We start from the raw sequence: 15,482 nt of genomic DNA on the forward strand, positions 1-15,482 counted from the left end.
CAACATTGAATTTCCAAACTTAGGTAGACGTACATGTACATAAACAATATGAGGTCTTGGCCCCATGAGACACAATCTTTGAAAGTTATTTGCAGGTTTGAGTAAAAGTTCAAACAGTGCTAAAGGTTATCTGTGAGGCAACCTCTGCGCAGGCCTGAGGCTCTGCTGCGGCTCAGAAGAGAAGCTCTTTGGCAGGCAGGTTTGCCACAGCCGAACTCGGCGGCTTACAGCCGAGTCTTGCTTCCCACTCTCCAGGCGCTGGCCACGGTCACTTGGGCAGCAACAGTGGCCGTTACTCTGCGCTGCCGGTAGTCCAGGGGTGTGAAAGCCCTCTGAGCTGGCTCGTCCCCCCGAAGGCACGCCCACCCGGAATGGCAGGGCGAGGTAAGGGATGAAGAGGAGCCTTGCGGAGGGCTGAAGGTGCACGTAGGGCCAGAACGAAAAGCAGACGGGAGCAGACGGCGTCTCATGGGTTCTTCTGTCCCAGAAGATGGGCGCGGAGGGCGGCTTCCTGTGTGTGGCAGTGAGCACCTGAGTGCCCGCTGCTGAGTGGACGAGCCTTCCGCGTGTGTGATTGTCCGCACAGCCCCAGGGAGAAGGGGAGAAGGAGGAGACAGGGTTGCTTGCCTCCACCCCAGACGGCTCCTTGTTCTGTTGCTGCATTGGGAAGCACCAGGCTCGGCCACAGTGCAGCAGGTGGGCATTTGCCATACACAAGGCTGGCCCTGCGTTCCCGGGCCCCACTGGGGTGACTCCTGAGTGCAGAGCCAGGAGTAGCCCTGAGCATCACCAGGTGTGACCCAAAAGACAAACAAATAAACAAGAAACTGAAACAACAGCAACAAAGCTATGTCCAGGGGCAGCCAGGGGCGAGACAGGCTGGACTGCAACCTGGGTCCCGGCCCTGGGGCACTCCTGTTCGCTCTGAAGTGTGAGTGTCCTGCCTGTGGCCCTGGCCGGTGAGATGCTCCTGTTCCCAGCCACCTTCCTCCCGCCGCCCTTCCAGCTCTCCCGTTCCTGACTCAGGTCCAACCCTGGTCTGACTGTTTTCCAAGAAAATAAAAGTTCCTTGAAGTCAGGAATCTTTTGTTTATTATAAAATCTGTTGAGAGTCAGCAATCACATGTTTGGAGATAGCAAAAAATCCAGGAAGAACAAGCTTTTTGTTGCATTTAAAGATAGAGTACAAGACGCAGATCTTCCTCTGGCGGTAGGAAAGCACTAACAATGCACGAGTACGCTCCTGTGGACTGAAAAACAGATTCCAGAGGGATAGACTTGGATTTAGAGCTGTCATTAAGAGAAATAGTTGATATTGATTTTTCCCCCAAAATGTCCATGGGCACTGGGGCACTCAGTCCCTTAGCAAGTAGGCGCAGCCTTGGAGGTCTCCCAGCCACCGTGGGGCTGCAGGGCCCACCATTCCGCATTCTCGTTCCTACCCTTCAGTCCACCACATTACCTCTCAATTATCATAGAACATATTTTCAGCTCAATGTAACGATTAAGATGATCTAATCAATAAAGCACAATTACAGATTTTTAAAATATTATCTCAGGGATTGTTCAGGTTTCACAATTAATATCTGAACTTCATGTTTGTCATGTGAAATCATGAAACTACTTTTAAGAGAATGTACATTCATACATTTATTATTTAGAGGGGTGATTTACATATTCATTTTATATTACTCATTCAAATAGTATACAAGGAATATAGATACTCCTATCTACCGCAGGGAAAAGTGATGTATTTGCCTAAAAAATTATTGCATTTGAGTTTCAGACCCTCTCCACTTAAGAAATCTGAATGTCTCATTCCCCAGATTCACTGTTACCCACAGGTTTTGGTACATTTATAGAAAAGAAAACACAGACAATGGGAATAGAAGTAGAAGGTTTCAAATACAATCGTTCATCTTGATTACTGGGGCAAGTAGATCAACATCAGGACATAGGGCAGCAAAGATACAACAAAATGCAATAAGTGAAGAGAAACATCTTTGCTCAAAGGGAAAAATGGCAGGCTCAGGATGGCTAAGAAAGAAGTTGATCATATAAATATGAACAGCCTGGCGGGTGTTTAATCTAGCTCTCACTAAGAAAGAGCTCACACATTTTCTAGGAAAATGATTCCACATCAATCATTTTTTTGGAAAGTACCCATGTGTAATTGACAGCATCTTTGAAACCAGAGTTAGTGGTGTCATTCAGCGATGGTCCTTATGACGGAAGGGCTGGGAGGTTGCTCCCAGGAAAGGTGACCTTCGTATGACCTCAGAACGTCAGGACCGTGCGGATACTGAACAGGAAAGAGAAAATACCAACTGGTTAACGTTGAGATGATGCGGAGTCTTGCACGGACGTTTCCGAGGGGAAGGCTGCATGGACCCACCTCTCTGTCCTTGAGTCAGGCCAAGGTCAAGAACAGTCCGTGGCTCCTGGCTCTCTCTTGGGGCCCCTCCAACCTTTAGCTCAATCACACATCCTGAGTATGGATGTATGTAGGCTTTGTTATATATTTGCATCGTCACAGAAGCGTGAGAGCCGTTGTGCTCAGTGGGCTGACGTGTAGTGAGTTATTGCTGTTAGCACCCGTCTCATCACTCAACTTAAACAAGAGCTGTCAAGGAGCTTCTACTCCTGTGTCCACTTCAGAGGTCAGACACACTGAGGTACTGAGAGCAGTACCTTGCTCCAGCTCAAACATCTGAGTGTGGCTGCAGGGAGCTAAGTACAAAGTTGCACAAATTATACCTGTTGGGTAGCCCAAGAAACCTGACTGAAAGTGAAAATTTAGTGAAGACCATGTAAATATGGTTTATTAAAAGGTCCTTAAAAGTATAATAGAGTCTGATAGAGAATTTATTTTTTAGCTTTTTGGGTCACACCCAGCAATGCTCAGTTGCACTCAGGAATTACTCTGGTGGTGCTCAGGCGCCATGTCAGGCAGACTCCCTACCCTCTGTGCTATGGCCCCGTCCCGATAAAGAACTTCCTGAGAAGTCTAGAAGCAGATAGTAAAGGTGTTTGAATTTTTAAAGCGTCTATTCTAGGGAAGATCAGACATGTAACCCCAGCGGAGAGACAACCAGGCTGGTATTTCCACGGGTTTTCCCGTGGGGGGCTGCCCAGGTGGTGTGTAGGAGGCCTGGGCCATTGTTGGCTGATGGGGACGGTGGTTCAGCTCAGGCCCGAGAGGTGGTGCTGCTCGGGGCTGTGTGCCAGGGGTTTCCTGGACCACCTGATGGTGCTTTGGGGCTTCTGGGGCTAAGGAGCTGCAGCTGATGGTTCCTGGGGACAGCGGTGCTGGGACCAGTGGTGCTGACGGACCCAGGCTGGGCGTGTGCCTCGCCAGTGCCTTAACTGCTGCACTCTCTCCCGGCTCCAGAATTTCTGTCAACTTTGCCCTACACACACACACTTTCCTCTATACACTCATATCAAAGACTTGGGGTTGTATTGTAGAGAGGAGTTTGTGTTTTCAATTCTAGAACCCAGGGTAACTTTTAAAAGATGGCATCATTGATTTCTTCTTGAATTTATTTAACTATCCCTTAATGATGAACTCTATGGTTTCTCTATTTTTATGTTATAATAGCTAATGCTTGAGTGAACATATGGTCACTCACATGTCTTTATCTTTGCAGACTAGATTTCCAGGCATAAAATTGCTGTAACATAGGATATAGGCTTTCTGTTTGAATTTCTGATGCAAATATCAAAACCGCCTTGTAAGGAGGATGTAACCTGCATATCTGAGATGCTAGAGAACCTGCTTTTTCCTAAATTCCTTCCTGATGAATGATGTTCAGTAGACTGAGTGTCCAGAATAGTTTACCTCTTTCCAGAACGAAGCAGCTCAAATCCTTCATTGATTTTTTCAAAAGGTAAAACATGGGTTATTAATGAATCCATGGGAAACTTCTTAGCCATAAAATCTTCAACAAGTTTTGGGACAGAATCTTTACTCTTAAAGCCTGTGTGGGTGAAATGATACCATTGTTAGACTCAGAGAGCGTTTGAGTTAGAAGTTCCAAGGGAGATTTCCAATAGAATTTAAATGAAGTTTATAAAAGGTGCTACAAGCCACATGTTCCTATTGTTGAAGCTGATAAATAACCTGCTTCAATACCCTTTGTGGTGCTTTGACTTGGTTCTTATTCGTCCTATATAAACTCAACCTAGACCCTTAGTTATTTGTCCTCTTACAGAGAAATTATAGAACACATGGTTATTCCCAGAGTCAAGGAGCAAATTCTGCATCTATCTGGGTGATGAGTGTGGACATGGGTTATAGTGATGCGTCTCCTGGGCTCTGCTTGGTGCTAAAGTGTCTCACTGGAAGTGATATGAAAGAGCGTATGGGGATGCCAGGAAGTCTGTCTCAGGAACTTTTGTGCATATCACTCCACTTCTAGTTGATTTAGGGCTGAATCTATCTATCTATCTATCTATCTATTTATTTAAATTTTAGTTTTTAAACCATGTTTCTTTTTAAAACCTGGTCTTGTCACTTTTTTTTTTTGGCTTTCCAGATCACACCCGGCAATGCACAGGGGTTCCTCCTGGCTCTGCACTCAGGAATGACTCCTGGTGGTGCTCCGGGGACCATGTGGGATGCTGGGAATCCAACCCAGGTTGGCCGAGTGCAAGGCAAACACTCTACCCGCTGTGCTATCACTCCAGACCCTGGTCTTGTCTCTTATGGAAGGGAAGAAGTCCTGGGGTTTTATTGTAAAGTCCGGCCCTCGTGCTTGACTACGTACCACCAAAAATAGCTCCTTTCAATGTCCGTCCAGTCAGCAGCAGCAAGGGGTTCAGAGAAAGGGTCTCTGAGCTAGGAGCGAGTCCAACAATGACGCTTACTCCATACGAGTCCTGACAGCTCATCAGGGCAGACATCTGGGACAAAAGGAACATGTCACACTGACTTAGACGGACCTTGGGTGTGTGGAGAGAGGAGCGTGTTCTTCACTCTCCATTGTTCTCCAAAGCCAAGTGCCCCACAGTAGGGAATGTCCAGAAGATGCTGTCTGCCTTTGTTCCGATGATGCTGGGAACTGAACTCAGTGCTCACCCATGCAGGCAGGAGCTCAACAGCGGATCCACATCCCCAGAAAATAGTTTATAAGTGAGACAACGGATGAACAAATTTTGGTGAACTTAATTCTTATTTAGAACTATCATCACAAACATAAAAATAGCCACAGAATCTGGTTCTAAGGGTAATGCTTTTCATCACATGTCTCTCAATCAGTGAGTTCAGTCACTTCTCATTTTTAATTAAGTGAATATTGTGAACTCAGCACTTTGAATCAGGTATTGTAATGTCTAAAGGCAGTTCTATCATCATTTCCCCCCTCATGTCCCGTGTTTTTATAGGAGCCACCCTCAGCTATGCTCAGTGGTCCATCCGGGGGTGGTTTGGCTGAGGGTTAGTTGCTTGGACAGGCAATGTTTAGGGCCAGCATGGCCTTTCCTGGTACTTACGATGGTGTCGAGCCGACCAATGACTTCAAATGAAAAGTCCACACCTCCTCCACTCATCTCCTTCAGCACCTCCTCGATGGGTTTCTGGAAGTCCCGTGGGCTGATGCACTCCGTGGCACCCACCTCTTGGGCCTTTGCAAATTTGTCTTTGTTGATATCTATTCCGATGATCCTGGCTGCCCCAGCCGCTTTACAGCCCATCACAACGGACAGGCCGACTCCCCCAAGACCAAACACGGCGCAGGTAGAGCCTGGAGTGACCTGTTTTATAGAAAACAAAGACGAACTAAGAAATGATTGATGGAAAGTTCCCAAGCCGAATTAAATGGCATACTTCACTTGCATTCAGGTGCACCCAAGATAGATTCTGCCACCTGCTGTCAAAACCTCCTTAGACTTCTGTTCCTTTGCTTAAGTGACTTGAACTATGTTGTTGATTCTAGGGCTTTGTTGGACATTAGACTCCTCTACGGAGCTTTAAAACATCAATACTCAGGTCTTATCTCATCAGCAATTCAACTAGAAGCTCTACAGGTGAGGCCCTGGCCCTAGGTAACTCTTATGGACGCCCAAATTGAATGATATTTGAGTTCTAAATGTGAGGGATTCCCCCACCACCCCAGAAAACTTCAGTGACATTAGCAACTAGCTTTTATGACACAAACACACACCAACACCATTTGGGATGTGTGGGGAGCTTTGTGCTGGGAGACAGAATCGCCTCAGTCTTCCCTGTGGGCTTGGGAAAGCCCCGTAGCTGTGGCCACACACAGAGCAGAAGTCAGGGGGAGGCAGAGCCCGAGACCCATGTGATCTGAGTGGTCGCCGTCCCTCCTTTCCAAAGTGCATGTTGAAGAGTATGTAGTGGGGAGTGGTCCTGATTTTAATTACGGGGACCTTTGGCTTGGGTCTGTGTGAGGCTGTCCCATCACCTGCTGAAACAAATGTGGGTGCTATGTAGGGACTTTTTCCGTCCACAAACATTTGGGGATTCCCGTGGCCAGGGACTAGGGATGGTTTTAGTAAACCCTGTCAATTGTTAGCCATCGGCGTGGGTCAATATTATTTTCCTCTCATGTCATCATCCTACATTACGGTTAACCTCTTGGAAAAAGCTGTGAGTGTGGTGCAAAGGTGCAGGGAAAGAGAGATTAGGGCAGGGTGCAGTAGGAGTTCTGACAGATGGGTTCTGGTGGAAACCAACTGTGAGCTTTGGGGCAAATGACTGTCTGGGCCTCAGTTCCATAAATGGAGAAATAACGGCTGGGTCCCCAATCTTTTAGAAAGAGAAGACTCTAAAGTTTGTCCTTGTAACATATTACTTCTGGCGTATGTTTTTGTGAGTGTGACTGTATACTCGTGTGCATGTGTATGTGAGTGTGGCAGGAAGAAAAGGGAACAGTGAGCCTCCCTGATTAATGAAATAAATGCCCACTGGGTTACTGACTCTGACCTTCCTCCTAGGGCCCACAGGGGGGGTGTGTTGGTGCAGTTTGGGCTGGAGGTGTTCTGGGGGAGGCTATGTACTCCACTACTGATTTCAATTCTGCCAGGAGAGGATCCCTGGAGCAGAAGCTCCTACCGTGCCTGAGGGACCGTGGAGTGATGCTGACGGTTAGTGATCCATAGAGAGCAAGTTTAGAATAATATTGAAAACACCACCTCTTGACACTTTCTTAACGTCAATCTGTTGCCAACGTGAATCTCCTGGATATGCCCTCAATTCTCCCGGAAATCACTTGTTTCCAGTCATGATCAGGACCCAAATATGTGAGGTCCACCCATGCTGTTACGGGGGCCAGGGAAAATCCCTGGAAATCAGGTGACTGTGCTCTGATGCCCGTGTCATTCCTACCTTGGCAACTTTGGTGGCAGACCCGTATCCCGTGGAAAACGCACAGCCAATGAGACAGACTTTCTCCAGGGGGGAGGCAGCGTTGATTTTGGTCACTGCGTATTCTTCCACCACCGTGTACTGGGAGAAGGTGCTGGTGCCCATGAAGTGGTGTATGGGCTTCCCTCTGCAGGTGATCCTGGTGCTCCCGTCCTGCATGGTCCCTCTCGGCTTGGAAACTCTGGGGATACACACCGGCTGTGAGACAGGAGCATCCCCCACAAGCAAGCTCACCTCCTCTGGGTGGGGATGGGGAACCTACTCATTTTTCAAGCAGAGGTTCCCTTCTGGGTGCTCGCAGACCTTGCACTTCCCACACTGTGGAATGAACAGCGGGATGACTTTGTCACCTGGAGAGGGAGGAATGAGACCCTTGTTCAGCGCTTACCCAGTAAGGACCCAGAGTGTGCTCGGGGCTTCTCCAGGCTCTAGAGATAGGCCGTGGCCACACGGGACTGGTCATTGCTCTGCCACTGTTCCCTGGAGGGATTGCTGTGCCCTTGAAAACTCCCAAAGGGGTGGGGAATGGCATCAATTTATTATTTTTTGGGGTCATGCCCAGCTATGCTCAGAGGTTACTCCTGGTTCTGCGCTCAGGAATTAGTCCTGGTGGCACTTAGGGGACTATACGGGATGCCAGGGATTGAACCTGGGTCAGCAGCATGCAAGGCAATGCCGTATGGGCTGTGCTCTTGCTCAGGCCCAGGCATGAATTTTTAAGAGCTTCCTATGAGAAATCTCTTTTTTTGTGCATTTGTTTCCATGGTGTTATACAAAGTTTCCCATTCAACACCGTGAAAGCTGGGACTATCTTCAGTTGAGGCTGGCATGAATCTGCGCTGTAAATAGTCACCTTTATTCCATTAGCTGTTGCATTTTGTAACAGTGTGGAATGTAGAGAAAAGGGGAAGTTGACATCTATTTCTTATCTTAGCATATTAACTGTGCTTGTCTTTATTGCAAAATGATTTACTTAAGAGATTTTTGTTTATTTATTTATTTATTTATTTATTTATTTATTTATTTATTTTGCTTTTTGGGTCACACCCAGTGATGCACAGGGGTTACTCCTGGCTCTACACTCAGGAATTACTCCTGGCAGTGCTGGGGGACCATACGGGATGCTGGGAATCGAACCCGGGTCGGCTGCGTGCAAGGAAAACGCCCTACCCGCTGTGCTATCACTCCAGCCCCAATTAAGAGCTTTTTAGAAAGGAAAACTACCAAAGAAGAATTCAAAGAAATTCCTTTGAAAACTCCAAGCCTCAATAATGAGCTTGTCACTTTCTTTTAGGGTCTGACTGATTTTCAAATATAGCTGATAATTTGTGAGTAACCTATTTTTCTTATTATGATGAAAAGTAAGGGTGTCACACATAGTTTATTTCTAACTAAGGAAGTACTAAGGACCCAAACCATATCATTAATTTTGTTATTTCTGTGCACAGATTACTGATAAGAAGTAGTTCAGACTCACCTGTTGAGTGACTTTTTAGAATTCAACATGATCTTTTTCTATAGCCACAACTCAGAGGAAGGATTGGGCACGGCATTTAATACACAAACTTTATATGGAGATGATGATGGTACAGAAATTCTCTGTCTATTCACCCTTTCCCTCTGAAAATATTCATCTCATTCGCATGCCAAGTGAAGTGAGTTGGGAGAGGAACAGACATATGTCCCGTATCTCCCTCGTATGGGGATGTAGAGATGTAGGAGGAAGTAACAGATGCCCAAAGGAGCAGCACCGGAAAACTGGGCGAGAGAAATGAGTTTCCTGTGGCAGCGGGTGGTGGGGGCTGGGGAGAAGGCAGTGGGGTCAGGGAGTGACCCTGGGGAGGGGCTGGGGAGGGTCTGGGGACAGGACAGTGGGGTCAGGGAGTGACCCTGGGGAGGGCCTGGGGAGGGGCTGGGGACAGGACAGTAGGGTCAGGGAGTGACACTGGGGAGGGCCTGGGGAGGGGCTGGGGACAGGACAGTAGGGTCAGGGAGTGACCCTGAGGAGGGGCTGGGGAGGAGCTGGGGACAGGGCAGTGGGGTCAGGGAGGGACCCTGGGGAGGGGCTGGGGAGGGGCTGGGGACAGGGCAGTGGGGTCAGGGAGAGACACTGGGGAGGGGCTGGAGAGGGGCTGGGGAGGGACTGGGGACAGGAAGGGGGAGTGGCCCTGGTCGGGGAACTTGGCACCACGTATCGTGAATCACAGAGCTAAAATGAACAGCGCTATCTGTATCTACATAGAGCGACACACACACAGTGACATACAATCAGAGATAGACGGCGACTTTGTCCCCAGCCCTCCCGCCCTGGCCGGGGCAGGAACGTGGCCTTGCAGCAGCCCTCCTTCCTGGCTGGGCGCCCTGGGGAGTGAGCCAGCGGGCGAGGCCTCTGTGTCCAGCCGTCTCCGTGTCTCTGCTGGGCTGGGGACTGGGGGACAGTGGAGCTTCTGTACCTGGTCTGACGGTCGTCACGCCTTCTCCGACGCTCTCCACAATGCCGGCCCCCTCGTGGCCCAGGACCGCGGGAAGCGGTGTGACAAAGGAACCGACAGCTGTGTGGTCATCTGAGCGACAGATCCCCGTGGCCACCATCTGCAGGGGAGGAGCATGGCCGGACTTGTGGTGAGGGCAGGCAACAGCCCTTGGACGGGTCGGACAGACCCAATTTCCTAACATCAGGGGCCTTAAGAGGTTTTTCCTTTTTTTGACCAGAGGGGGGGATTATTATTATTTTAACAATCACCTCTCCTCCCAAATACAAAAGGTTCCATGTTGCTCCAAGATTATTTAGGTAAAACTTTCCTTTTTGGAATTAAATATTTTGGAGTAACCTGTGAAATGATTGCTTCTGAATGAAGTCACACAACATACAAGAAGGCACCCTTGTTAATAGAAGGAGAAGATGCAGATTAGCACTAAGAAAACAAGCCAAGTGTTACCTGCTGACGTGACATTTGGAAATCTTAACACATGTCTTTTTGCACTTTGTTTTCTCCTGCCCAAACATGTAAAATACGAACTAGATTGTTCTATATCTAGTCTTTTGTTTACTTTAAATAAAAATTAAACCACTTATGTGCTTCCTTGGACTGGAATGATAGCACAGTGGGTAGGATGTTGGCCGACCGGGTTCGATTCCTGTGCCCCTCTCGGAGAGCCCGGCAAGCTACCAAGAGTATCCCACCTGCATGGCAGAGCCTGGCAAGCTACCCGTGGCGTATTCGATATGCCAAAAACAGTAACAAGTCTCACAATGGAGACGTTCCTGGTGCCAGCTTGAGAAAACCGATGAGCAACGGGACGACAGCGATACAGTGATACAGTGATATGTTTCCTTAATACCGATGTATATGTTTCCTTAATTCATATCTGGATGTCCATTTACATGAAAAGTGTCTCCTAATGGGGCTAGTACTAGAGCTACCGCAGCAGTCAGGCTGTGGGCTTGGCATGGGCCTGACTGGTGATCCATCCCCGGTGCCACCTGGTCCCCTGAGATCACAGTGCTCTGCATGGCAGGTGGCTCGGACAATCCCCGGCACTGCGGGGTCCCAGCGCCACTGCGTCCCGGGCCTTGCCTGGAGCTGAGACCGGGCTGCTCAGACTCACCAGTGGCCCCTCCAGCCTCCCGAGCACGGCTAGGCCGGCCCCGCCACAAAAGCATCTCTTAAAGGAATTTTGGTTACTTCCAGCTTTATCATTCCATAAAAATGGCTTCTGTTGCAGTGCTTGGGAGATGCTCAGGGGTACGTGGACCCGGGGTTCAAATCCAGGCCCGCACAGGGCAAGGCACCTCACCACAGAGCCTCACTCCTCGCCCTCGGAAATGCTTCTTAGAGCTAAAATGACAGAGAAACGGTGGAATGTTTTACCTTAATACGAACTTCATGGGCCTTAGGGGGGGCGACCTCCACCTCCTCGATGGCAAAAGGCTTCCTCGGCTCCCAGAGCACAGCGGCCTTGCACTTGATGGCCTGCAAGGAAACAGTGGACGGCCCCAGCCTTCCCCACTTCTAATCTGGGGCTGTGTTTTTAGGGATCATCCTAGGTGGGACGTTCATTGCATTCCAGGTATTTGACAAGTCCACAGAAGCAAACCACTTGGACAGAAAACATGTAAATCCGTGGGACGTGTCCTTTACCCCCAGCTGCAGCCTTGTTAGGAGGCTCCAGATCAGCTTATTCTGCTGTTAGGCCAGAGACTGCTCACTCTTCTGCTCAGTTCTGTGCTTCTGCCAAGCAATCTTTTGTGTTTGTTTGGTTTTTATTTATTTTGGGGCTACACCCAGCAGAACTCAGAGTTTATTCCTGGCTCTCTGTTCAGGAATCAACCCCTGGCTGGCTCCAGGGCCGTGTCGGGTGCCGGGGATCAAACCTGGGTCAGCTCTATGTGAGGCCAGAGCCCTACTCGCTGTGCTGTGGCTCAGCCCGTCTGCCAGAGTCTGATCCGGCGTTCAATCCGCAGAGCCTCCCTCTCCACTGCAGTGAGAGACTAACCCAAAAAAGGGGACTATTAATAGAAGCGATGACAACACTGAGGAACACTTGTTGACTAGTTTCCACACACCACTAGTTTCCTGAGTGCTTTTATTAGTTTACCAAATCCTCAAACGTACCCTAGTAGTGTTACGACTTCTAGCATTTGCAGAAAATTGAATGTAAGAAGGGTAGTAAATGTAAATGATGTGTTTCATATTGATGTGTGAGAATTGATTGCCTGTTATTTATTATTCTCACCAAGACTTTTGAGGTACATTTTGAAAGAAAGGATTTTGGAGACCAAACAGTTTTAATGGATTTATCTCCTTCCTAACTTTGATGTTTATCTTTGCTATCAATTCAACTAAAATGTAACATGCCACTGTAATGTCAACCAGTAATGAATGAAAAAAATTGGAATATGAAATTCATAATTGGCTAGCCATATGGTTTCCAAGAATCTTATTGCTCAAACTCCTATAAAGTCTGCTGCACTGCCGTGTGTACAGAAATCTCAGAATCTTGAAATTCAGTTATGGAAGGTATTATGTTGTGTGACAATACAATAAACCCACTGGAAACCATTCTAGTAACTTTCGTGACCCTATACTCCAGTTTGTACACATGGTACACATAAACGTGAATGCACAGAATACTTTGACCCAAGTAACTCTGTCCTTAGCTAATAATTCATTTAAAGGTAGTCATTACATTTTCAGAAGTATTCATTTTTGTATGGAGAAGACATTATTTTAGAGGGTTTCTACTGAAAATTCCTGGCTTGTGTCGTAATCACACATTGATCTTGGTTTGCTTAACTTTGATCCCAATAATTTCAGATGAGTTTGCCTTTTGTAAGACATTTCACATTCAAGTTCAAAAGGCATTTCAAGGTCCATTGAATCAAATTCTTCTCACGGAATTTTCTTCAGACTTAAATTTTCAGTGCTAATAAAAATAATGATTACAAAGAGTAACACATTTAAATTATAATTCTCAACTTTATCAGAAACATTTCTAACTTTATATTTACAAGTTACTCTTGACAAACTTTAAGCGTCACAATGCATTTAATATGAGAAATTAAGACTTCATAATATAGATATATATTTTTTGTTAAAGCTATTTCAGTTGCAGTTAAATATATACCTTCTATTAAAGCATATGAAAGCATATGTTTTATGTTGTAGTTCCGTTTATATTATTTCTATGTTAGATATGAGATTTAAATTAGACATTTCAGTCATATCTTCTTATATATTATACTAATAAAAATATATTTCCCCAAATAAAGATTTGTGCTTACTTTTCCTGCTGTGCTCATGTTTTTGTTTCTTTCTGGTGAATTCTTGCCACGTCTTTTCTGCTGGAGTCTATAGTAGATTTATTGCACAGGGATTTTATATGCTTGGGTAACACCCGATTCCACACACGTGACCTGGGACCTTAAAGCAACACTCGTCAGCTTATTCATAGACCCAATAAAAAGAAATGACTCTGAATATGTTTTCAAACTTTGACTTCCTTTGAAAATTGCCAATTTCAAAGAACATTTTTATTTCCTTAGGCTGGAGATGCACATGTTCCTGGGTGCTATGCTTCTTCCTCTGTCCCACACGGTTTGTTCAGAGTCGTTTGCCTCTGGGAGAATGAAGTCACAACTGCAGATTCACATGTGGAATTAGAGCAGCAGGCAGCTTCCCAGACAGCTACCCCACAAGTACCCGGAGGGCACTCAGGAAATTTGTGCCTAATACATAAGCCACTAATTTCTTAAATAATTCAGTTTATTAATCATAATTTCTTACTTTTCACAATAAACTTTTCTTTAAATACTTCTCCTAAAGACTATGAAAGTATCACTTCCCAGATAGATTTTTTTCCTTGCTTAGAATATTCTCAGAGACTTTTCTAATCAAATCTCTTCCTACAATGGAGGTCTCTTTTCATATTTTTCTCCTCACAAACGTTTTATCCACTAGAGTGTTCTCAGGTTTTTGTTTCCTTAGGGTTACCTTTTCAAAAAAAAAATTTTTTTTTAAGCTCAGAATTTGCTTTGCTCAACTCCTCAGAACACCACCCCCAATAAATCTTCCAACTCAAAGTTTCTCGTCAAGGACTTTGTCAGGGACTCCGTCCAAATACAATTTGTCCTGCCAGACTTCCCGCGTATATACTTTTATCTCCTCAGAACTCCTCTCACAATGGACATTTCTGTCTTTATACTCACTATCTTTGATCTCATGAACCCCTTTCCTAATATAATACATGCCTTGAATTTTCTACTTTTAAACTTTTCATAGATTTTATACCCCTCAGACTTTTCACTAAGACATTTCTCCTAAAACAATCATTCTCAGACAATTTTTCCTCACCAGACTCCTTACTGAATAGGTTTCTTTCCTTAGAAAGTTTTCTTTTGGGGGGTGGGGGCCACACCACGTGATTCTCAGGGCTTACTCCTGGCTCTGCACTCAGGATTCCTCCTGGTGGTGCTTGGGGGACCATCTGGGGTGCGGGGATTGAACCCGGATTGGCTGCATATAAGGCAGGCACCCTCCCTGCTGTGCTCTCTTGCCCCCAGGAGCTTTCGTTTCTTCCTTTTAGTAGGGGTGCACTCTCAGGCAGCTCTGGGAGATACCGGGCAGTACCGGGCAGTGCCTGGTGTTGCCAGGGGTTGGACCCACAGCTCTGCACATGCCAGGAATGAGTTCCAGCTCTTGGAACGCTCTCTCTGGTGCTCAGGAAATTTTCTTCCCCGTGGATTTTTCTTCCTATTACTTCCATACACTTTCCTACTCAAACATTCCTGTCAAAATACTTTTTCACTTCACGTGTCACTTTATTTTATTTTATTTTTTTTTGCTTTTTTGGGTCACACCTGGCGATACACAGGGGTTACTCCTGGCTCTGCTTTCAGGAATTACTTCTGGCGGTGCTGGGGGACCATATGGAATGCTGGGAATCGAACCCGGGTCGGCCACGTGCAAGGTAATGCCATACCCGCTGTGCTATCACTCCACCCCCTTCACACGTTACTTTAGAGAATTTCTCCTCAGGATCCCCATTCCACATAGTTAGTAATTTTTTAATCCCGGAATTAAAACTGTGTTGTCCTGTGTGCTCACAGATAACATGAGCAATCATGTCAACATAGTGCACATAGGGTAACCTGGTGCACACAGGACACGTGCTACACACAGGACAGCATGTGCACACAGGGCAACATGTGCACACAGGACAACATGTGCACACAGGACAACATGCTATACACAGGACAACATGCTACACACAGGACAACATGTGCACACAGGACAACATGCTATACACAGGACAACATGCTACACACAGGACAGCTTGTGCACACAGGGCAACATGTGCACACAGGACAACATGCTACACACAGGACAGCATGTGCACACAGGACAACATGCTACACACAGGACATGTGCACACAGGACAACATGCTACACACAGGACACATGCTACACACAGGACAGCATGTGCACACAGGACAACATGCTACACACAGGACATGTGCACACAGGACAACATGCTACACACAGGACACATGCTACACACAGGACAGCATGTGCACACAGGACAACATGTGCAC

At 46.7% G+C, this 15,482-nt stretch overlaps 1 protein-coding gene across 1 annotated transcript; it reads right to left on the reverse strand.

Moving 5' to 3' along the window:
* Positions 1 to 1,096: 1,096 nt before the first annotated feature.
* LOC129405631 (alcohol dehydrogenase E chain-like) lies at positions 1,097 to 13,223 on the reverse strand. Its single transcript, XM_055142350.1, has 9 exons — positions 13,173 to 13,223; positions 11,260 to 11,361; positions 9,841 to 9,979; positions 7,650 to 7,737; positions 7,349 to 7,568; positions 5,494 to 5,754; positions 4,770 to 4,905; positions 3,842 to 3,980; positions 1,097 to 2,302 (listed from the first exon to the last, which is right to left on the reverse strand). Exons 1-9 carry the CDS (start codon positions 13,188 to 13,190, stop codon positions 2,278 to 2,280), a joined length of 1,128 nt encoding a protein of 375 aa, XP_054998325.1. The 5' UTR covers positions 13,191 to 13,223; the 3' UTR covers positions 1,097 to 2,277.
* Between the last annotated feature and the right edge of the window lie 2,259 nt (positions 13,224 to 15,482).

The sequence above is a fragment of the Sorex araneus genome, chromosome 6 (assembly GCF_027595985.1).
Source record: "Sorex araneus isolate mSorAra2 chromosome 6, mSorAra2.pri, whole genome shotgun sequence".
NCBI classification, from domain to species: domain Eukaryota; kingdom Metazoa; phylum Chordata; class Mammalia; order Eulipotyphla; family Soricidae; genus Sorex; species Sorex araneus.

Excerpts from the sequence above, each read along its gene's own strand:
- LOC129405631 (XM_055142350.1), bottom strand. Across the intron at positions 7,569-7,649 it reads AACCTCTGCTTGAAAAATGA|AGTTTCCAAGCCGAGAGGGA; the intron begins GTAGGTTCCCCA and ends GTGTATCCCCAG. Across the intron at positions 5,755-7,348 it reads CTGCCACCAAAGTTGCCAAG|GTCACTCCAGGCTCTACCTG; the intron begins GTAGGAATGACA and ends TCTATAAAACAG.